This window comes from Crocodylus porosus, unplaced genomic scaffold, assembly GCF_001723895.1.
Source record: "Crocodylus porosus isolate Cpor-Errol unplaced genomic scaffold, CroPor_comp1, whole genome shotgun sequence".
NCBI classification, from domain to species: domain Eukaryota; kingdom Metazoa; phylum Chordata; order Crocodylia; family Crocodylidae; genus Crocodylus; species Crocodylus porosus.
Window position 1 is genome coordinate 8,843,223 of NW_017728929.1, and position 23,089 is coordinate 8,866,311.

The window sequence follows — 23,089 nt, forward strand, 5'->3', positions numbered from 1 at the left end:
TACCAGGCACAATTTCATTGTTGGTGGATCAGGAGTCAGAGAAAGTCCACGCAGGCAGGCCCTCTGTGTCCCAAAGTAGCACTTCCCAGAGACTTTTTCTCTGGTTTGCCAAAATATTCAGCAGGTTTGTCCTCCTCTGTTCCACCCAAATGCAAGTTTCTCTCCTTCGCTCCCACCATGGGTATGCAAAACATTGTAAGAAGTTATTTAGAAGGCAGATACTGTATTTACTTACATACCATGCCCCCACCCTCCTTTGATAAGACATGCACCTTATTTTGGGAAGGCAGAATGAAGGGAAAAAGAGGGTGAGGGGTTTCCCTTTAATCAAGAGCTCCAGAATTAGTTTCCTCATTTAAGACATGCACTCCAATTGTCAATTGTTAATTTTAGAGAAATAGATGAGTGTGGTATACAAATGAATAACATGAGGCTCATCTGTCTCCAGCCTTCATACCAGGATTCCCCACATGCCTTTCAGTCTTCCAGTTGCATGTTCCAGTGTTGTTTCCCAAATGCCCAGGGATAGGGCTTTTCTCCTGTCTAAGTGACCATAAAAGGCCATGTAGCAGCCAACTCCCAGAAGGTCTGGAAGAATGGAAACTTCAATGTCTACACGGACTGGGGAAGCAAAAATTCCACTGGACATTGTGCAAAGCAGTCCAAACCCTCCCCCACAAGAGATCCTGATGCCCCTAGATTTTTTCCTCCATATAAATGTCAGTGAGACTTCCAGGCAATGCCTTGGGGAAATGTTCTCTTTCCTGCTGAGGCCTGCTTTGAGGGTGAGAAACAGGCCATTTGTTCCCAATACAATTCAAGACTTGCAGGTGTGCAAAGTTATTACCAACCTCCTCTGCATGCCCAGCTTTATAAGCCACTAAGGAGGTAGACAAATCCCAGAGGGTATGCAGTACTGGGATGGAGTGGTGCACCAGGGCTGTCTGCTCTGAATGCTACAAGCTTATTTCAGATTACTGCAGTACTGTGAAGCTGTAGTGATGCAAGGCAAATAGTACCTTCACAGCAGAATCACAGCATGATTCAAGTGCGCTCCTCATGCGCTAGTTGTGGATCACGTCAGGCAGAAACGCAAAACCCACAAGAAGTTTCATGTGTAGGAACGCCCAGAGATAAGAAGCCTCGGCTCTCAGTTCCACAGGAAACACCCACAAACTGAAGGCTTTTGTGGCTGATGGTGCAGCATAAGTTGCTGCAGGTAAGGAAGGGGAGGACTGAACTCCAAGGGTAAGCCCAGGCACTCGCCTAAATCCTGGGGAATCCAACCCAGGTGCCTCTGCTGATTATTACAGTGGCAGCCCAGCCAAGAGACAGATGTGTCCTGGGCCTGGAAGGTTTAACCTTCAATTAAGCTTAAAAGAGGGTGGTCAGGCATTGGAACAGGCTGTCTAGAGATCTTTAGAATCTTCATCCTTGGAAACTTTCAAAAGCAAGTTACTCAGACACTTCATTGGGATGGTTTAATCAGGAATGATCCTGCCTTGAGCAGGGGGTTGTACTAGATGACTTTGTCAGATTCCTTCCAGCCCTGCTTTCCTATGATCCTAAGGTGCTGTCCAGGCCTCTCTCCCAGGTACAGGTTATCATCTTAGCCCCACAAACATTCTTCTTCCCCTCCCAGCCACCCAACCCTCCATTGAACTCCGCTGCCCCATTTAACAACCAGCTCTGGTGCTCTCAGTCCAGGGCTTGGGACACACTCAATTGTACTCCGCCTTACAGAAACTGATCTACTTCCTTCTTACAGCTGTCACACCCAGCCCAAGCTCTGATCCGCTCCCAGATGAGAAAAATCCCTTTACTGTATTCCCAATTCCTCTCCTCTCCACCCCAAAACAAGGGTTCATACCTCAATGGCCCCTCTATGACCATCTGACCCCAAGGGACACAGACCTCTTGAACTCAACCCTTCTAAAGGGTGACAGCTCTAGAAGCAAAGCCAAAGCCATCGGTGCAAGGCCTCTTCAGTCTCAGGCTTCCTCCAGCTGGGGTAATTCATTACCTTCAGAAAGCACCTTCTACTTTCCAGTCTCTAGCCAGACACATTTTTCTCTACGTTGATTTAACATGATCAGATAAAACTGGGCTTTTTCCAACCACTTCCTGTTGGGCAATGCCAGATGCCCATTTTCCCCACCTACACGCTGGGCTTGAGGCTGCCTTTCCCCCCAAAAAGGAGAAGCAACATGAGGCTTACTGCTGCTCAGCACAGTAGAGGAAGCAAACATATCCGCCCGATAAGGCAGAAGCCACGCTCTCAGTTCCCACAAACAGCGCTGACAGCAACTGCCTGGAGCATGAAACAAAGAGGTTCCCACAGCCCGGCCCTGACTGCCTGGGAGGGATTGCTCTGGGCCAACAGTCCATACTTAGTCCAGAAGACAGAGCAGATGGAGAGCTGCTCATCATTGCAAAGCCCAGGACAGCCCAGGGAGAGAGGAGCAAAAGGAAGCACCGTGTCTAGGGCTGCCAACCCTCCAGGATTGCCCTAGAGCCTCCAGGAATTAGATATAAATCTCCAGGAGACTGCTGAGAGTCATCTGGCAGATAAAAAATAAGGCATTCACTAAAATAAATATTAAACATTGAATCTGATGTATACAGTAGTCCAGTGGGTTTTTAAAATGTCATAGTAATGTGTATTTGCCTCCCTGACACAAAGTCTATGCCTTGTAATCTGTAATTGATATACGCAAGCATGTGAGCACATTTGTATTCCAGAAACCTCCCGGAATAGATTCAAACAGAGTTGGCAACCATAGTCATGCCCACTTTGCACCCCACAGGGTTTGAGCTGCCAAGCCTGCTGGTAGTCAGGCAGATCAGGGAACCCACCCCCTGTCCTCTTGAGACAGCACATGATCCTACAATGGTCTAGCCCAGAGGTGAGTAAAACACAGCCTGTGGGATGGATTCAGCACTCCAGGCTACCTTATCCAGCCCACAGAGCCCCATCCAAAAAACCAATTATTACCTGCCTGCGGCTGCCCCTCTGAAGCCAGCAGGAAGTGGGCTTTCAGAGGTCATGCGCCATGGGACCAGGTGGGCTCTGTGCAGAGGCACCAAGCACCAGGGCACACGACCAGACAGCTGGTGAGTGGGGAAGGGAGCTCCTGCCTGGAGAAGGGGGAGGGGTGGGTGTGTGTGGGGCTCCCCTGCCACGGCACACAGCCCCTGCCAGCAGCAGTAGTAGCAGGCAGAGACCCTGGCAGCACATAGCTCCAGCTGAATCCCAGGAGATGCATATGGTGCACAGAGCTGGCCCAGCCCAGCCTGCTGGTGTGCGTCTTTAAGCCAGACCAGGCTGGATCCATACCAGCTCATGGGGCTCCTGGCACTGCAGGCAGGAGCCACACGCCATCGGGTTGGGCCAGCTTCATGCCTCCACATGGGGCTTCCAGCAGGGAGGAGCACATGGTGGCATAGAGCCTACCTAGCCCAATGATACATGACTCCTCACAGCTCCTGATCCACATGCCATTGGGCCAGGCAGGCTCTGGGCCTCCATGCGCAGTTCCCTGCTGGAGTGCTGAAAGCCTCACATAGAAGCACAGAGCTGGCCTGTCGCGATGGCTCCTGGCTCCTGCCTGCAGTGCTGGCAGCCTCATCTGCTGGCATGCAGCCAGCCCTGTCCGGCTTGGCATGTGGCAGTGGGCTGGGCCAGGCAGGCTCTGTGCCACTGTGTGCAACTGCTCGGATTCAGCTGAAGCCACGCGCTACCAGGGGGCTGTGCCTGCCGCAGGCTGGGAGTGCCCTGATGGCCTGCCGCCGGCTGCTGCTGCTGCTGCCTCCAGCAGCAAGGGCTGTGCTCCATGTGGGGGTGGCCTACACCCACCCCCTTCACAAAGCCCACACAACTCCCCCCACAAATCACACACACAATATACAGGAGTAAGACTTTATTTTGAGCTATTACGCAATCATATATACGCGCTGCAAATACATAAAATCAGGACAAAAATATTGTTTCAAATAAAACGTAAATATATTATGGTAGATGTTTGATTTTTAGTATATGATTTTTTTTCCTGGTTCCAAGAGAGAAATACTCTTTTGGGGAGGGGTATTTGCTAAGGGAAAGGGGGGGGACCTTCCAGTGGCAAAGGTCTGGGGTTGGGGTGGGACGCCTGGACTCAAGATGGTGATTGGAGGCAGGGTTCCACTTGTGGCCCTCAATAGCTCACCAAAAGTCATTAAGCAGCCCTCCAGCCAAAATAATTGCCCACACCTGGTCTAGCCTGTGTAAGAAACCCAAGGAGCCTCTTCCCAATCCCCATCCTTGGGGCAACCCTTTGGGGCTTACAAGGAGTGTTTTTGGTGCACTGACGCACACTTAGCCACTTACACAACTGCATGCGACAGATCTCTGGTGCATCACAGGACAAAAAGGTACATGTATAAATGCCCGTTTAGTCTGGAGAAGAGAAGACTAAGGGGGGATTTAATGACAGCCTTCAACTAGCTGAAAAGGAGAGAGCTAGACTGTTCTCAGTGGTAGCAAATGACAGAACAAGGAGCAATGGTCTCAAATGGCAGCAAGGGTAGTTTAGGTTGGATATTAGGGAAAAAAATCTTTCTCACTAGTAGGGTGAGTAAAGCACTGGAACAGGTTACTAAGAGAGCTTGTGGAAGCTCCATCGTTGGAGGTTTTTAAGACCTGGCTAGACAAAACCTTGGCTGGGATGATTTAGTTGGTGATGTTTCTGCTTTGACCACAGGGCTGGACTAGATGATCTCCTGAGGTCTTTTCCAACACTAATTTTCTATGATTCTCACCTACCTACCTAACAGGGGAGTTGCAAGGAGCAAGGCACACAGAGCATCCGATGGTGCATACATTAGTAGTATAACTGGTGGGGGGAGAGTGACCAAGTCACCAGCCCCAGGGCACCAACTTAGAAGGAGCGCATGATTGGTGGCTGCTACTGCTGCAGCCCCCACCTCCAGTGACTTGGCCAAGAGCACAGAAACTGCATTGTTCACTTTTGGGGTATGGTGTGCTCCACTGACATGCTCAATGAGACCAGGATCCCAACTGGTGTTCACCAGTATGGCTGCCTTGAATGGAACTGCCGTCCTTTACACTGACTGGCAACGTAGCCCTGTGTTTCCAAAGCTGTGTGAAAACCTCAGAGGGCAGGTGCTGTGCAGTGCTGTGAATGTGTGAGCATGAGCTTGAGAGAGCACTAGACCTCCTCCCTCCCATCACACGGACAGGAGTTGAGAGGGTTCCAGATTGTATCTTAAAGCTGATAAGAGTCACATGACTGTTGCATACATGCACTTAGCCTGTTCCCATTGCTAAACACCCATGTTGATCCAGCCCTCGGCAAAGCAGCAACCATACTACAACATGCATTGCTGGATCTGCATGAAACTTCGGGCGGCTCTAGTTTACGACAGTAATCCCAGCCTCAGTTTGCACTGGATGATCACCACCCTGACAGGCTCTTCTGTCCCGTTGCTACAGTGTTAGCAGATGGCTAAGATGCACCACAGAGGGGAAGGGGGGAGGGTGCACCCGCCCAAGTGCAGAGAATGAGAATTGGCTACGCTCTCCTTGTGTGGGTTTCCTGCCTGCAAACCTCTACCACAAGGAGGCCTCAGGAAGTCAGAGCAGTTCAGCGAGCCAGGCAGGCCAGCTGCCTAGAAGGGCACTGGCTGGCTCCACACAACATCCGAACACTCATAGCATTGTTCCCAGGGCTGATCCTGTACCATGAAGCCAGTGGGGGCTTTGCCTCTAACTCAGTGAGCTTAGGATGGAGATCATGGAAAGGGAGGGCGGGGAGAATCTAATGTGCCAATTACTAATGAGCCTCTTCTGTGACTAAGCCTGTAACTAACACCAAGCAGTTCTGGGAACAGCAGTTGTCATTTCCTGCCCAGCCAAGGAATGAACTTGTCCATCCCACTGCCCACCCCCTACTATAGAGAAAAGCAAAAAACCATACAGTCCAGATAACATCTGGCTACTCCCAGCCTGGCAGCTCCTATCATGGTGGATGTTGCTGAAATACCTCCAGGTCTTCAGAAACATGTATATTTATAGCTTGGCATCATCTCCTGCTGGAGCGGGGCTGGAATGGATCTGGAGCCTCCCCCATGGTCCCCAGGACAGATTGGGACAGTAGCAGCGGTGCGCAGGGGAGAGGGGGAGTAAGAAGAAGGGCCACTGAACACAGAGAGAAAGGGAGGAAGCTTTTTACCTGATTGAGGGACCTAAAAAAAGATCCCAGCTGCTGTCACAATGCAGTTTGCTCACTCTGGTGACAGGAGGATGGGACGCAAGGTAGAGCCACCTCTGCAGTGCTGCGCCACCCTTTACAAAATCCTGGATCTGCCCATGCAGTCTTGTATACACCGTCAGCCAGCCAGCCCACTGTCCATACTGCCAAACCCGTCACTGAACAGCAGCATTTGTTTGAGATCACCCATACTCAGAGACTGGCATTTCAAAGAGAGGGTTTTACTATCTTCTTTGATGTTACCAAACTTGCCATTTTTACTTCCCCTGGCCTTCAGTAACTCTTGTTCCTCCAGCTCAGCTCCTGCTCTGAAGATACAGGCCTTGGAAGATACAGGTTTGTTGACGTGGCTGTTTTATTTCTCACTACTAAGATTCCACCCTGCTCCTACCCAGATTCCACCCCATTCCAGAGGCATGGGAATAAAAAGAGGACAAAAAACAGAATCGCAGAATCATGGACAAATAGGACCAGAAGGGACCTCAGGGGTCATTTTGTCCAACCCCCTGCTCAAGGCAGGAACATCCCTGTCCATGCCATCCCACCCAAGTATTTGACTAATCTATTCTAAAGGTCACATCTACACAAGACACTAACTAAGCAGTAGCCCGTGGCTACTATGGAGTAACATCGTGTGGCAGAAAGCATGACATGACAGTACTGTGAAGTAGTCATGAGCTACTGCGCAGTCAGAGTCATGAAAAAGCCATTCCTTGACACTACTATGCAGTAACTCTGGTTACTGCACGGTCAATTAGTACTTGTTTATACAAGTACTAAATGACTGCACAGTAACAACCCTGTCACACAGCTACAAGGCACACTGCCCAAAAACACCAGGGACACCCTAACCTGCTAACAGGCAGAGCAGGGGGAGCGAGGGCACTATCAATGTCCTGCTGCCACAAGCCAAATGGATGAGAGACTCAAGCAAGAGGGCCATGCCCACCCCCACCTCCACCATAGAGAAAGGCAAAAACAAAACTGTACAGTCCAAATAAGATCTTGCTACTCCCAGCCTGGATGGGCTACTAGAGTAAGCGTTGCTGGCATATCTCCAGGTCTTCAGAGGCACGTATATTTATAGCTTGACATCATCTCACTTATGTTATTAGACAAACCAGTTACGAGCAGAACAACTAAAATTGGTTGAGGGATTCCCCAGCCCTGGGCTTGACTTTGGTCTCAGCTATTTTGGTCTGATACAGAAATAACAACCAGCCTTTTTTATTATTAATATTTGGATGTCTAATGTCCAAATCTGCATTTCCCTTAAATGAAGGGGGCCCTCTGGCTCTGGATTTTTCCAAATCAGCAAACAACCCATCTTCTCAAACCAAAGAGAGAAAATGTGTGTGTGCCAGAGAAAGGAAAGCCAGCCAAGGCACATGGGCTGAGCAGCCCCCAAGACACCGGGGCCCACAGGAGCTGTGTAGGCATTTGGTCTCAGTGCTGCCAGGAGGCCCCAATCCTGAGAGGTGCAGAGACAGTGGGAGATAGTTGCAAACAGCCTGTCAGGACCAGGCCTGTTAATAGCACAAGACACTACAAGGTCCTTTCCAACGCAGTCTGAGCTTGGCAGCACCTTTCAGTTTAAAGTATTTTTCAACTGATTAGAAAGCAACATTTCTAGTTGCAAAGGGTAGGGACAGACAAACAATATACTGCGGTGGGGGAATGGGGCAATGCTTCTCTGCCTGTCAGCTGCTCCAGGCTACCTGCTCATGTGTACCTTCTTACCTTGTGGTAAGTGAAAGCTAAACAGGGGAAGCTTTGCTCGCAATGAAAGATGGGGGCATTCCTGTGGTGTTGCCACCACTTACCATGGAATAAAAGCAAGCTCCTGTGCTGTTATCGTGGAGCAACTGATATAGAGTCAAGCCCTGCCCTTCCACATCACATAGGGTAGGTTGTTTGTAGGTCCATACTTGCTCAGTGGCAGAGGCAAGAATCCAATGCAGGTGGGTGGACTCCCTATTCCTCTTCCAGGGACAAGGCAAAACGCTTATGCCTCCTCTGATGGACCCTGGTCCAGTAGTGCAGTTAAGTATGGGAGTCATCCGTTGACTTCCAAAGGACCATCCACGTGCTGGTTGTACATGTTTGAACACTTGACTGAATCAGGGGCCATGCTTTTTTTTGGAATAAGCCAGACCCACCAACTCCTGGTGTCTGTCCACTCCAGTGTTAAAAAACCCAAGAACTCCAGAGACATATTTCTGTCCCTTAGGTCTCATTCATTGTTTGTGGCCTAAGCCTTGACTAGAAAGCTGCCACTTGTATCACCCTTCTGACAAGGTGCTAAAATTTGTATCACCATCTCAGCGACTAACAGTTTTTCAGCACACTGACTTAACACACTGACTCTGCTTCCAGTCACACAGAATGTCGCTGCCTGCCTCCTCTATGGACAATCACTTACAAACTTATAAAACCTATGACAAAGCATAGCAAAACTGGAACTGAAAAGTTCAGTCCTCAGCCATTGGTGATTTCTCCAAAGAGCTGAGGGAGAGGGATGACAATAAGATCAATAATGGGGCTAGCCAGGTTCTGGTTCAGATCCCACTACAATTTAGAGCAGTCTTAGGGCTGCTCTAAATTGTAACTAATTGCAATAGCATCCATGGACTTGATGCAGTTGACCTGAATTGAAGCAACCCTGATAATGATTATTTTTTGCAGCTCCCTTCTTGGTGAACCTCAGGACTGTTTTTAGCCAAAGGCATTCCAGTAACATTGTCAAAATCAAGCTGAGAAACCCCCCACACTGGGAGGATGAAAATCTTCACTTCTAACCAGATCGGCATTGAGTTTTTGCATTAGTGGATGCTTCTTAGACATGAGCCAGTTTTGACTGTTAGAAGTGCTCATTTCAGTGTCTCTCCTCACACAAGGTTTGAGGTCAGAAACACACTTACAGATTCTCCTAGCTCTGCAGATTGGCACAGATCTCTTCACCACTCTACCTACCTGTTTGACTTCTCTTCAGGGTTTTCTATGCCTTTTCATACAGCATCTGAGCACTCTCCTGGGGAGATTGATTTGCCATGCTGCTGGAAAAGTCATCCTTATCTTCAGCCTCTTCCTAGGCTCCTCTCCCCTTCCACAGGTCACTCCTTACCAGCTGTGGAGAGAAGCCTTCATCAAAGTGGTGGGTTCCTACAACAAGCCCTGCTGGAGCTAAAACCCTAGATCAGTCTAATCTCTGGAAGATCATTTTGCAAAGAACCCCCTCAACCAGGAGGGCTCTTGACCAGGTCCTGGATCATACTACAGTCCCCATCTGGCTGAGCTAAGTGGCTGTTAAGCCAGGGTGGTGACCCAAAGGCTCGCTATGGATAAGAATCATGCTTCTATGTCTCCTTTCTTTCAGGCTTCTGTGTAGGGAATGCAGTCAGCAGAGAACTAGCAGTCATGTGGATAGTACAGTGATGAGACGTAATAGTCAACAAGAGATACCATCATTTACTACCCACAACAACTCTTTAGTTAAACAAGGATGTTCTTTGGTTGGGTATCGATTTTCGTTGGAACCTCCCTGCAGAGCAGCTGCCTGCACTTGCTGGAGGTAGAGTGGCTGTTGAAGACACTCCAATATTGACCCAGCTTCCAGCCAACATCAGCCCCTCTAGCCCGAGACTCCATTGAATCTTTATGTAGGAAGAAGGGTTACAACTCCACTTACAATGTATTGTGGCTCCTTTTTTCCTGGTCTCAACACAGACATTGCCAAGATTTAAAAGAAGAAAAAATTATGATAAGTAAAGTATATATAATTTGGTCTTTTTTTTATTCACTATTTTACATTTCAACACATTTAATAGGCTCATTTAATTTGGACAGCTGCTTACAGATGATTTTTAGAACTACAGTGGATAAGCCAAGAAATACTCAGCCATACTGGTAATCTCTCTCTCATAGGACACAAAAACAGTCACCACAAATGCACATACCATCAACAACCAGGCATTTACAATGGTTGGATCTCAGCTGAACTGCCCAATGCTCATTTTTAAAGACAGCAGTATGCATACCCAAGAGATGTCTGCTATCATACAGCCATAATTATTGCTATGGATACGGACCTCAGTTCCACATCTCATTTGACCTCTTTGCTGGAGGTTTGTTATGAAAATCTGCAGCAATATCCCCTCAACACTTAACTGACCAGGTATGTCTCCCTTGCCTTCAGACTGAGCCAACAAGTGCCCGAGAAGCATGCCCCCTCCACTCACAGTGGGCACACACCAATAAGTATGTCCATGACAGAGCCAAGAGTGGCTCTGGGCAGGTGCTTAATATCACACCAATGTGCTATTAAAATACAACAGTCAGAAACATATCCTTTGACAACCCTAACCCAATGATGATTGATGCCAGGGAGGTATGACAAGGGATGGATTACAGTAGACATGCCTTGTACATATACTCTCCCTCTAAAGCACCTACTACTACTTGCCACTGTCAGAGAGGGGATACCGGGCTAGATAGACCTTTGCTCTGACCCAGTATGGCACTGCTTATGTTAATACAGCTGTTGCCTAATTTCTGGAATTTAGCACGTACAGAACAGGAACACGAGGGTGGGGGAGGCTTCTCAGAGTGCTCCCAGGTTCAGCAAGGGTGAGAGAGACCCACTAAATCATACCCCAGCACAAAGGTTATCTTTAATAAATCCACATCTTCAAAACAACATAAATTTAAAGTCATATATGTGAATGTGTAATCACTAACGGGATGGGTGTTTTTTTTTCATTTTGCTACTCAAAATGAGAATAGATTAAAAATGCAAAATTGAGCATGGGGACCATCTGGGCAGTTTATTCCCAGCCATTAATTTGCAAGGAACCAAATTATTTTAAATGGGCCAGATAGTCAACTTTGAAAAGCTGCCTGGGCAATAACCATTTTGTAAGGAATGTGATGATGGTTTCCACTGTCATTTATAATGCACACATTCTATATAGCATACATACAATGCTCCCAATGACTCCATTGACAATTAGCTCATTTCTATGCATATCAACTCCCGCCCTCCCCCCAACTCCCGCCCCTGCCCTTGGCCAATCAGAGTTCAGGTGATTATATAAGTGCACAATATTCTATGTATCTGAGAAAACCATGCATTTCCCCACCTAGTACAGCAATGAATCAATGTATTATGCCCAGCTGAGATAGTGGTGGGTAACTGCACATCACCCATGACCTCTGATTGACTGAGTGTTCAATTTCAACATAAATTCAAGTAACTGTCATGTGGAATTGACTGCTGTTGAGAAGAAACCACACCCTGCTAAGTCCCAGCTCAGGACCTGCAGCTTCACCAAGCTTATATTTCTAGCATGCACAAATGCCTTTTCACTTTATATTCCACAGAGCTATGTTTTCATCTCTCATCTCCCTTCCATTGTCCCAGGTTAAGCTACTCTCTAGTAAACAGCAATAGCTCTCACCTGCTGTGAGGCTGCTCATCAGGCCTTATTTCTAACACCTCCCACTTTATTGTTGCCTCATTTATTTTTCTTCATATTTGTTCTTCTTCATTTTTTTATTCAGACCTTCTTCAGCATGACCCTCTCTTCTCTTCCAAATTCCCCTCCCAGTTACATATATTCCCAGTCTCTGAAGATCTGCATTGCTTATTCTATTCATGGGTTACCAGTCCTTCTGACTCGCCATATTCAGCCCTCTGCTCATGGATTCCGACTCTGACAGCTTCCATTGTCATGCTTGGCAGGATGCCCCAGCCCTGCCCAACACAATGGGAGAACAAACCCCAGGGCACTGTGCTCCTGAAATGCAGCACTGAGAATGCCCAAGAGAGGGTTTCTTAGCCTCTCCCACCAAAGCACACACCTTGCACCCACTCACTTCATCACCCAAGGACTTGACTGCTTAAAAAAGGTCTCAGACGTGCCATCCCACCTTCATTTTGGGTGCCAATGCCTACTACTTTCCCCAGAGCCATCAGTAGGGGCTGGACACCCTGTATCGGCTTTTCACCATCTGAAGCAGCTTTTGCTTGAAAGTAAGGAACATGATAGCAAAGGCAACAAGCAAGGTCAAGCAAATGGGAAGAGCAAGCACCAGGTACAACAAAGCCAAATTCACCGTCATCCACCTGCAGGCCTGAAGGACAGACTCGGGCAGCTGTGCTGCATGAAGCGTTCTGGAGGAGTAGAGACAGGTGACCTCCACCCTGTCTACAATGTGCACTGTTTGGAGACTGTGCAGGAAGTCCCACCATTCCAGTTTGCAGCAGTTGTACGGGTTCTGGCTGAGGTAGAGCATGTTAAGACTCTTTCCGAGCTGCTTCTGCATGGCATCCTGTGACAGGGAGGTGAGAAGGTTTCTCTGGAGGTTCAAGGTGTGCAGCTTCAGACTACCCAAGGACTCTGGGAAGCTGTCCAGGGAGTTTTCAGACAAATCCAAACTTAACAGGTTCTGAAAGCTAGAGAAGTCCATATCTGCTGTTGCACAAGATAAGCTAGCATTCCTGAGAGAGACAACTTGGAGTGTTAGTGCAATATCTTGCAGAGGCCTCAGGCTCCTGGACAGGGCTCTCTGATTGTTAGAGAGATCTAAGTGTGTTAGCGAGGTTCCACTAAAAGCATGGCCATCCACCACGTCTAGACCACATCCAGCCAAGTAAAGTTGCTTCAGGGTCATAATATTCCTGAAGTCTATGCAGACAGAATACTTACTACCATCTGCATTAGCTTGCTGGGGACAGACATCTATCCGGTTGTGACTTAGGTCCACTGTAGTGATCTTAGGTGTGTGGGCAAAGAGTTTAGCAGGTACTTTCTGTAGCCCGTTGGCACTCAAGTTAAGTAATCTGAGATTTGGCAGTATGCCTTCAGAACCTAGATCCACCTGTAGCTCTGAGAGCTGGTTCTGACTGAGGTCCAGTTCAATAAGCATGCCTGGAGGTTCTTCCTCCCATATATGAAAGGTCTGCAAGCAGTTCTGATTGAGCTTCAGATAAGACAGGGAAGTCATACCTGCCAGAAACCCTTCAGGCAGATACCAGAACTGGTTCTGGCTCATGTCTAGGAACCTCAAGGAGGAGAGGTTGCTGTGGATGACCTCATCCCAGAGGCTGAGCGTAGTGATGTTAGTGATATTGCCATCTATCAGAAGGAACTGCACAGTGACATTCGGAGGGTATGTGGCATTGGGAAGATGTCTATAAAAGCACATCTCATTGTCCATCAGCAGCAGGGAGTTCAGTTTGCTTTGTCTGGGCAACAATGGGAAGAAGAGGAGCCGGTTATGGGAGAGGTCTAAAGTCTCCAGTTCAAATAGAGCATCACTCTCTACAGCCAGGAACCACTCGATGATATTATTGCTGACATTCAGCATCTTCAGCTGGGTCAGGTCAAACTCCACAATGCAGGGAAGGTAGTTGTAGGCCAGACTGAGCCTCTGCAGTCTCCGTAGGCCTTCAAAGGTGCCACTCTCTATCTCAAAGATGTAGTTCTTCTCCAGGTTCAACTCCTGCAGCTGGCTCAGCCTCTCAAAGATAAAAGAATCCAGCCTCATGATGACATTCCTAGCCACAGACAAGGACTCCAAGGAAGACAGATTCTGGATAAGGGTAGCCACCATGTCTTCAGTGAGTTGGTTCCCAGACAAGTCCAATTTCCTCAGGGCTGGTAAGGACCAAAGAGCAGCTGCTGTCACAGAGTAGTTGGTAAAGAGAGCATTATCCGCCAAGGAGAGAACTTGGAGGTCTCTGTTGTTTAGGAAGGCTCCAGATTCAATAAGCTTCAGTGTGTTTCCAGACAGGCCAAGGTTCCCCAGCTGCCTGTACTGCAGCAGAGAGGCATTTCTCAGCATCTGTATAGTGTTGTCATCTAGGAAGAGCTCCTTTGTGTTAGCTGGGAGGTCTGCTGGGACCAACTTCAGCTCCCTCCCATTGCAAGCTGCAGCTCCATGCCCCTGAAGCAAGAAACACATGGCCGTTAACACGACTGGAAAGAGTAAGCCCAGAGGCAAAGGCCTAGGAGCAGTTCAGGTTGGGAGACACACACACACACACACACACACACACACCCCATCACCACTCCCCTAATCCCTTCCCCTTCCTTCATAGGACAAGTGTTGAACTGTAACCACAGCAATGGTTACCTCAATCACTGAAAGAGAGAGCCCTTCGGACAGATGGTGAAGAGCAGGGTGGCATTCTACTGAGGAAGCAGGGGCTGATGGTGTTCCCCAGGACTCCTCCAAAAATGTTCAGTCAGATCATCCTCTTCTTTTGGATTTTAGGAGTATACTTACAGTGTGTCCTCAGTAGTGCCGAGGAATCCTGCTTTCCAGCACACCCTCCCCAACCTCCAGCTTGCACGCATCATGGAAGCTACTCATGGGAGAACCCCCATAGCCACTTTCAGTCATACCAAAGATCAAGGGATGGCCCCAGATAGGCTTTCCTGGCACACTGTCAGGTTTGGCTCATGTAGGTGGGATGGGGTTACTCAAGAGTATCCATCTCTGGGAGCACAGGGACGCAATGCAGATATAATCTAAGGGTAGATCTACACTGCAATGGAGCATGTTCCTACCATAGGCTGGCTAAATCCAGTCACAATAGCAGCAAAGATGAGACTGACATGACTTAATATCAAGTTCAGCCTCATATTCCCCAATAACTTTTACTTGAGCTGCCAACCTGAGCCAAAAGCTGTATCACCTTGCCTTTTCAGCTGTTCTAGCCTAAGTAGCCAACTTGGGGTAGTCAGACTGAGTTAGGGACACACTGGTTTTGTGGTGGAGTCATATACTAGGTTTCATCAGGAATGAATAACAGAAGGGACATCCCATACAAAGCCAAGTTCTCCGGGGGGGCTCAGCACCCACAGCAGCAGCTGAGGTCCTATTTAGTCATCTGAATAAATGGCTAGAGTCTAGAAAACTTGATATGTCAAACTCAGCCCTTCAGATGGGAGCTCCTGGGGGGCATCTTCCACTGCCTTTTGCACAGCACTAAGCCTACTTCACTGATTAGCCCACAATGCTTGTTTTCAGAGTGGAAGCTACAGGTGCTTGGCACTTCTGAAAAAATAAAAAATAAAAATCAAGCCCAACATCACAGCAGTCACCCAAAAAGCCAACGTCTTCTTGGACAGTGGTTCTTTCCATTCCCACCCCAAACTACCCACAAATCCAGGTCTGGTGCCGATCCCGCTGCTTCCTTCTTGATCTCCCTCTCTCCCTTCCTCCACCTCACATCTTGTTTTTTATTTATTGTGAGGACAAAGTTAATAAATGCGGTTACTATGGAAATGCCTCTTCTATGATCTGCTGTGCCCTCTCCCACTTTATTAGTCAGCTCCCCAGGAAAAAGCTGTTCTCAGGATTCCCTGTTTCATTCACTGTGCACCACGTTAGATGCTCTCTTCACATTCAAGAAAGGCAAGCCTAGGTTCCACCTACATTTAATTAAAAAAAGACAACTTTGGGCCAAGATAAAGCTGCAGTCTAACAGATGACGGGAAAAACAGGTTGGAGTTGCTTCTTCCACCATCCCTAAAGCAGCAGCTGCCAAAAATAGGTAATGGGTTTTTTTGCCCCCTCTTGACAAACAGTTAATCTGGATGAAAGCACAGTTTCACATCAAGCCAAACTATTGGTGACTTTAAATAAAAAGTTAGCTAGGTAGAAAGCAGGCTGTCAGGGGGAAAGAGAAGGGATCGCTTTGGAACCACATGAGTTAGCACCAGGGAACTCACCAGTTTGCAAACCCCATGAGACATTCCAGTGTGGCTTCCCCATCCTCTTCCTAGAAAGGCTAGACCCAGGCAGAGCCAAAGCACCGTTGTCTCCATCTCAACAGCAGTGCTCCTGCTAAGAGAGAAACCCAGGATAAGACCACACTTGAGAGGCCTGGCCTGCCTTTATCCTATGGGAAGGATTATTTTAGGGTCCAGCCAGTTCTCAGGAAACACAAGATGGCATGGTCACTGCCTCAAATACAGTCTTACACTGAATCACAATGTAGATTCAGGCCCTGAATACTTTGACCTGCAGCTGGCTCTGCTCTGTGAAAAACTCTTATGAGGCTGCATGCTTACCAGAGCTGTCTTTGCACATTGGGCCTAACAACTCACTGTCACTTCCTTTGTTTTCTGGACTAGGGGGATACATAAAAGTGGGGATGGAGCAGGTGGGGCATCAGTGACACCCCAAGCTGGTGGAATACTTCCTAGAGGGTTAATACAGAGCAGCAAAACACAGGGGATGTTCACAAGCTAGGCCAAATACCTGGGTACAAGCTCAGCACAGGTAGAGAAGCTAAGTAAATTAGCTACAGATTGCTGGTACCTGAACTCAGGTATGCCCACACCTCCCAGCAGCTGCTGCTCTGATTATAGTGGATATTTACCTATAGGGGGCTCCGTGGAGGCCAGACTCTGGCCTGAGACCCACTTAGGGACTGAAGACACCTTTCTCCCCCAGCTTCCTCTGATCTGACGACCTGAGCCTCTTTCATAGCCTCATCTTACTTTTTGCTGAGAGGCCATCTCCTACAATGTGTCAGCATATTCCTAGCATAAAGGGATCTCCCCCCCACCCCCCCACTCCCCTCCGACCAGACCCCACTGTAATGCAAGCAATAGAAATTCATGCAGGATCAGTTCACAGGACCAGCGAGTGTGCAGAGACACACCATGTTGTAACGTTAAGACATGAAAACCCTTCTCAGAGGAACCACAGCACCTCATAGAACAGATGCTTCCATCCACCTGCAGCGTATCAAAACAAAGTTTCCTTCCAGAGAAGCAGCAGAATCCCACACATGGACCATTCCCTTTATCTAATGTCTTATTAACAAACAAAGGGCTGGATTTTCAAAAGTGCTGGGTGTCCACCAAACCAAGCCCCAAATTGTCCTGAAAAATCAGTTCTTTCACCAACAGTCCAGTGGTCCATATCAGTGGAACCTACTGCCTTTTGATAAAAAGTAATGGGTTGATGATGCCATCTATTTATAGCATTTTCACTTAAGAGAAATGCAAACCTAGGGGGCAGGATATGCAGCACATTTACACTGGTGCAATTTACTTTGCTTTTGCACACTGGCATAAATAGCACCAAGATCCAGAGCAGACAAATGATCAGCTATCCCACAGGTAGTGACACACAGTAGGCAGCTATATATGAGCATCTTACAAGTAGGCAGTAGGGAAGCGCAAAGAAGTCTGTCTGTCTTGAGTAAACAGTTATCCCAGAATAGCTGCAGACACACACTACTTATGCTGTTTTCCCCCAAGGTAACTGCATCTGACTGGAGGCCCTGGTGGCAAAGGTGGGGCTACTCATGGCAAGGTAGCTCCTATAAAATACCACAAGGTTGCAATATTTCTTTTAAGGAGAAAAAGTAGCAGAAGGGTCAAAATGCCCACTTAGCTAAGCAGGGAAGTTGCAGCCCTCCTACAGAAAAAGAAAATAGGCATACAAACTATGGAAGCTTGGGACAGCCTCTAAGGAAGACTACTTGACAATGACCTGGACTTGTAAAAAACAGATAAGGCAAGCTAACCAAACTAAAACGAGCTACAAGAATCAAGGACAAAAAGAAGTCCTTCTTTAGCTACATAGGGAGTAAAAGAAAAACTAATGGGAGTGTGGGGCCGCTGCTTAATGCCTCAGGATACCCGCTCACTACCACTCAGGAAAAAACATAACTCCTAAATGACTACTTTGCCTCAGTCTTTCACAAGACCAAGGGAAACAACATGCCAGGTAGGGCACAGAGCAAGCAGGGTGGGATTAACACCATTCCCACCATTGCTATAGAACTGGTGTATGATCAATGAAAGGCATTAGACATATATAAATCGGCAGGACCAGATGAACTCCACCCAAGAGTGCTGCAAGAGTTGGCCAAAGTAATTGCAAGAGCCCCTGGCAAAGATCTTTCAAAAATCATGGGCCTCTGGAGAAATTCCAGAGGACTGCAAGACGGCTATTGTTGTGCCCTTCTTCAAAAAGGGGAAGCATGAAGACCCAGGAAACTACAGGCCAATTAGCTTAACTTCTCTTTCAGGGAAAATCCTAGAAATATTCATCAAAGAGGCTATATGTGACAAATTTGAAGAAGGCTTGATACCGAATGACAGCCAGCAGGCTTCATTGCAGGCCGGACTTGTCTGACCAACCTCATTTCTTTCTGTGATCAGGTGTCTCGTCACCTGGGTGAGAGAAAAGCTGTTGACATCATATACCTTGACTTTTAGGAAGGCTTTGACCACATCTCATGAGGTACTGATCAGAAAACTGGAAGATATTGAGCTCAACTGCAGGACTGTCAAGTGGGTGCAAAACTGGTTGCAGGGTAGGACACAGAGAGTCCAAATGAATGGATTGGTGTCGTCCTGGCAAGATGTGGGCAGCAGCATACCCCAGTGGTTAGTACTTGGCCCAGTACTTTTCAATATGTTCATCAACGACCTGGATGAGGGGGTGAAAAGTCCATTGGCCAAGTTCGTGGACAACACCAAGATATGGGGTTGTGCAGACACGCCCACAGATAGGCTGCAGATACAAGCAGACCTAGACAGGCTGGCATGTTGGGCAGAATGTAACCAGATGAAGTTCAATGTAGAGAAATGCAAAGTGCTGCATCTGGGAAGGAAGAACCCCCAGCATACCTACAGGCTGGGTTTCGCTAACCTAACCACCACTACAATGAAAGGGATCTGGGGGTAACAATATGAATATGTGCCAGCAATGCGACACAGTAGCCACTAGGGCCAATAAAACTCTGGCATGCATCAATCGATGCACCTCCAATAAATCCAAAGAAGCAATTCTCCCACTTTACTCAACATTGGTGAGGCCACAGCTAGAGTATTGCATTCAGTTCTGGGCACCGCACTTCAACAAGGACGTACTAAAGCTTGAGAGGGTCCAGAGAAGGACCACCCGCATGATCAGGAACTTGCATGGCAAGCTATATGAGGAGAGGCTGAGGGATCTCAGACTCTTCAGCCTAAAGAAAGGAAAGCTGAGAGGGGACCTGACTGTGGCTTACCACTATATCAGAGGCATACATCAGGGGCTCGGTGAACAACTGTTCACCAGGGCGCCCTGGAGGAAAACTAGAAACAATGGCCACAAACTCCTGGAAGACAGTTTCAGGCTAAATGTTAGGAAAAACTTCTTTACAACTAGGGTGTCCAGATTATGGAACAAGCTCCCCCCAGAGGCAGTGCAATCATCTACCCTAGAGGTGTTCAAGAGAAGACTGGCCGGTCACCTGGCTGGGGTCATCTGACCTAGATGTCTTTCCTGCTCATGCAGGGGGCTGGACCCAGTGATCCTTCAGGGTCCCTTCCAGCCCTATGATTCTATGATTTTAACCTCCAAAGTAAGGTGAGTATAGGGCACCTCTGAACCCTAGCCCTCAGAGCCTTGAGGGTATTCCTTGGTTGAAGCAAGACTAAAGGGCATCACCCTGGCAGAAATGCACCTTCACTGAAGCATTAGGCAGTCAGAAGCAGCTCTAATATGCTGTTTTCTGGCAGAACCTACAACCATTGAGGCCCTGAATGTGTGAACTCAGTCTGGCCTCTGTACTCTGTCTCAGTGGTGTAAAGGGGAGATGGTAGATCTAGGGCACATACCACTCTTCCATACTCTTGCCCCAGTGTATACATTAAAGGTCTTGGTGTGATGGTCGCAGGACTTCATAAGGGGCATAAGGAACCTGAGCCAGCTATTAAGGTGTTCAAGCAGGCGTCTTCAGGGGCCTGCTTGCCTCTCTTGAGGAAGGCCCTAGAAAAGGTGGGCCAAAAAAGCTATGCCTCAAACTCAATCTATCCTGGCCAAAATGAAGTCTACACCAGATTCAAGTAAGTTACACCAGCATTGAGCTGTATGTCATTAATCCATCCCTTTTTGATGCCAGTGTAAAGATTGATTAGATCAGTGTAAACAAGTCAAGTGTCCAAGTCCCTGGGCAAATAATCACGGATGCTTGCCCATGCTACTCTGCATAGGGGCTTTCTGAGCAGAGCGTTCATAACTGTTAACATTTCTGAAAGAAACTAAGGTTTCTCTTTGACAGTCAAAGTGGGTGAATTGGGGCTGCTGGCAAACATTAATGCAACTGTGCAATTCGGGATCTGAGGAATTTTATGTCAGACATACTTGGCAGGTCACACAGTTATGGAAATAGGGCATAAAATGATTTCACTCCCAATCATGTGACTGTCAGTATGGGGGGCAGTGAGGGGATCACCTGCTGGATTGCAGAAAGCGCTGTTCCCTATGCACTGCTTCCACAGGTGCCTGGAAATGCCCACCTGCTTTTCTGAGTTTCATGGGAGCTGTATGCCTGATATCAGGCTTGCTCACCCCACTTGAAGAGCCACCCAGCACGTACAATGTGTGCAGTTTCCTTATACCCCGCTTCTTGTGTCAGCTGCCTCTTAACTGGTACATGCAGCTGGGAGTGGAAGAAGCTCCCCCATCCTCAGCTGTGCACCCATTTTAAGCTGCACCCAACATTCTCTTAGGAAAGAGCATAGGGGCAGGCAGGTTCAGGACCCAGAGCTGCCTCCAGCCCAATCCCACCAAATGAGCAGGGGACAGCTTTGCCCTGGACCCCAGGCTGCCCATGCTGAATCCTGATGTTCAGCTGAGCTTTGGGATTTGATATTGGACAACCCCAGTCTTGGATGAGACCCAGAGCTACCCTTGGGATCAGACGGGGGGGGTTGCATCCCTGCCACAGGAGCTGCCTCATGGTATGAGGCTCACCAAAACTGGGCATCTTAAAGAGCGGAGGCTGCAGGGTAGGGCTGTTTAATGTGCTGGGTCCTGGCAACCGTGCATCTTGATCAGCAATGGTCAGCATTGGGACCAGGGCAATCAGTAAGGGTCAGCATTGGGACCAGGGCAGCCCCATCCAGGTTCCAGACCTGGGGATGCTCATGTTCTGATACTGATAATAAGCTGATTATCATCATTGGGATGGTGAAGTATACCATGTTCAATTTGTGAAGCCATAAAAGCCAACCACAAAGACATTACGCACTTGTTGAGTGGCTGCTTTCCCATTTTATAGCACCATAAACAATAATGAACATGTGGCTTGATGCTATTTATGGCACAATTAACATGTTAATTGTGCCAGAAATGTAATGTGTACCTTGGGCCTGGGATCCTGAGCAGAGCTGGGGAAATTTTCAAATTTTTTTTTCCCCCCCAAGGGATCTCCAAACCACCAGAATCAAAAAGCACAAACCCAGCTCTTATCACACAAATCACTTGTTACGGTTTCCTGGGGTTTCCCCCCTTCTCTAATTTTTTTTTTTGTGGGACAGATCCTTAGTTGGTGTAAACCAGTCATCCCACTTAAAGTCATCTACCTCAGCTGATGATGGGGCCTCAACTCCACTGGCACTGAGATACCACAGTAATAGGGGCTGCATAAAAACCCTATTGCAGAATGACTTGATGCCTCCTCATGGCAGCCAAGCCTGGCACCCTTATCCTTGTTCCCACTACACTCTCTACTACATTTAATCTTTTTTTAAATGCTTCTCTTTGTTTCTACATCTACGTCATTCCCTTCTCAGGCAGTTTTCTCTCCTCCAAGTCAGTCACTCCCCCACTGTCAGCTTCTTTGCTGGCTAGGTTCCTTCTCCCTTCCTCACCTCCATGCCAGGCTCTGCCCACCATTAGCTCCCTGCCTTCCATGCCCAGCCTTCCGCCCTCCTTTTCTTCTCCTGTGTTGCTCTGTTGGGATGCCAGCGGCAGGGTGCGACTTCTGCAGCATCCGCCTGACACAGGTCAGAGGAGCATCCCACAGGGAGACCAGGAGACAAAAACAGACATGAGTGAGGGCTTTGCTGACACGGCCTGGCCTGGCCCTGTCCCCATCGCTGCACATGCCAGTCCTGCCCAGGAAGGCCATGCCATACCAGAGCGGTGCCCCACACAGGCCAGCGACTGAGACACCTCATCACTCACAGACCTCAGAAACACCCCTAAACCACCTCCACCCACCCGCCCAGACCCACAAGCACAGTGAGCCAGAGACGCCCTTTAGACAAATGACTTTCCAGCCTCACCAGGGGACCTCGGTGACCTCCCTCACATCTCACCCCTGAACGCTGGCTTCAGTGTGGCAGAGTGCAGTGCCCAGGGATTTACTCACCGCTTGAGGTGGCGCGCGCAGCTCGCAGGGATTCATCTTGAGTGTGGCCACACTCCTGCTCTCCCTTGGAAGAGCTGCAACCAGGAGGTTTCTCTCTCTCTCTCTCGCTCACTTAGCACAAGGTTAATTTAGATCTTGCGGAAGGAACCAACGGAAATGGCAGTCACATGGACGCCATGCAAGCCACTTTGCTTACTGATCTCAGCACTTACACCAGGGTCACGCACTTGCAAGTCACTCAAGAAACAAAAAGGAACCAAGGGGGGAGGGGACAAGCTGGGCCTGGGGGAGGCTCTGAACTTCTGTGCTGGTGGCTCTGGGCTCCTCCTGGGGACAGGCTAGCTTCCCCTGCAAGCAGGCTGCTCTGGTACTTGCCTCAGGACTCCTCTGCTTGGTCAGGGCCACAAGGATGCTGGCAAGGCACTGGAGGCTCAAGCTGGACAGGGCTGACCCAGGGGGCCACGAGCCAATTTTGGTTTCCCTCTGCTGTCCAGTGGGCATTGCCTGGCGCATTATCCTCTTCAAGCCCTACTCTGCAGACAGACTGGTTACCTGCCTCACAGGTGTCCATCACTACCCACCTGAATGGTTCACAAATATGACCACATTTGTCACTGCGGCACTCCAGGGACACAAGGGGCCA

General features: G+C 48.4%; 1 protein-coding gene across 2 annotated transcripts; it reads right to left on the reverse strand.

Annotated features, from left to right (window-relative positions):
• Nucleotides 1-10,043: 10,043 nt before the first annotated feature.
• Nucleotides 10,044-22,532, reverse strand: NRROS (negative regulator of reactive oxygen species). 2 transcript variants are annotated; one of them, XM_019542983.1, is made up of 3 exons: nt 22,447-22,532; nt 16,010-16,121; nt 10,044-14,216 (listed from the first exon to the last, which is right to left on the reverse strand). In XM_019542983.1, the coding sequence occupies exons 2-3, from the start codon at nt 16,103-16,105 to the stop codon at nt 12,240-12,242; spliced, it is 2,073 nt and encodes a 690-aa protein (XP_019398528.1). In that variant the 5' UTR covers nt 16,106-16,121; nt 22,447-22,532; the 3' UTR covers nt 10,044-12,239. The 2 variants fall into 2 exon arrangements, with proteins under 2 accessions (XP_019398528.1, XP_019398527.1); XM_019542982.1 differs by having other exon boundaries at nt 16,010-16,124.
• Nucleotides 22,533-23,089: the final 557 nt, after the last annotated feature.

Coding starts and splice junctions, on each gene's coding strand:
- NRROS (XM_019542983.1), bottom strand. CDS start 16,105: ATGGAGACAACGGTGCTTTGGCTCTGCCTGGGTCTAGCCTTTCTAGGA. Junction 14,217..16,009: donor CTCATGGGGTTTGCAAACTG/GTGAGTTCCCTG, acceptor TTCTTGCTTCAG/GGGCATGGAGCTGCAGCTTG.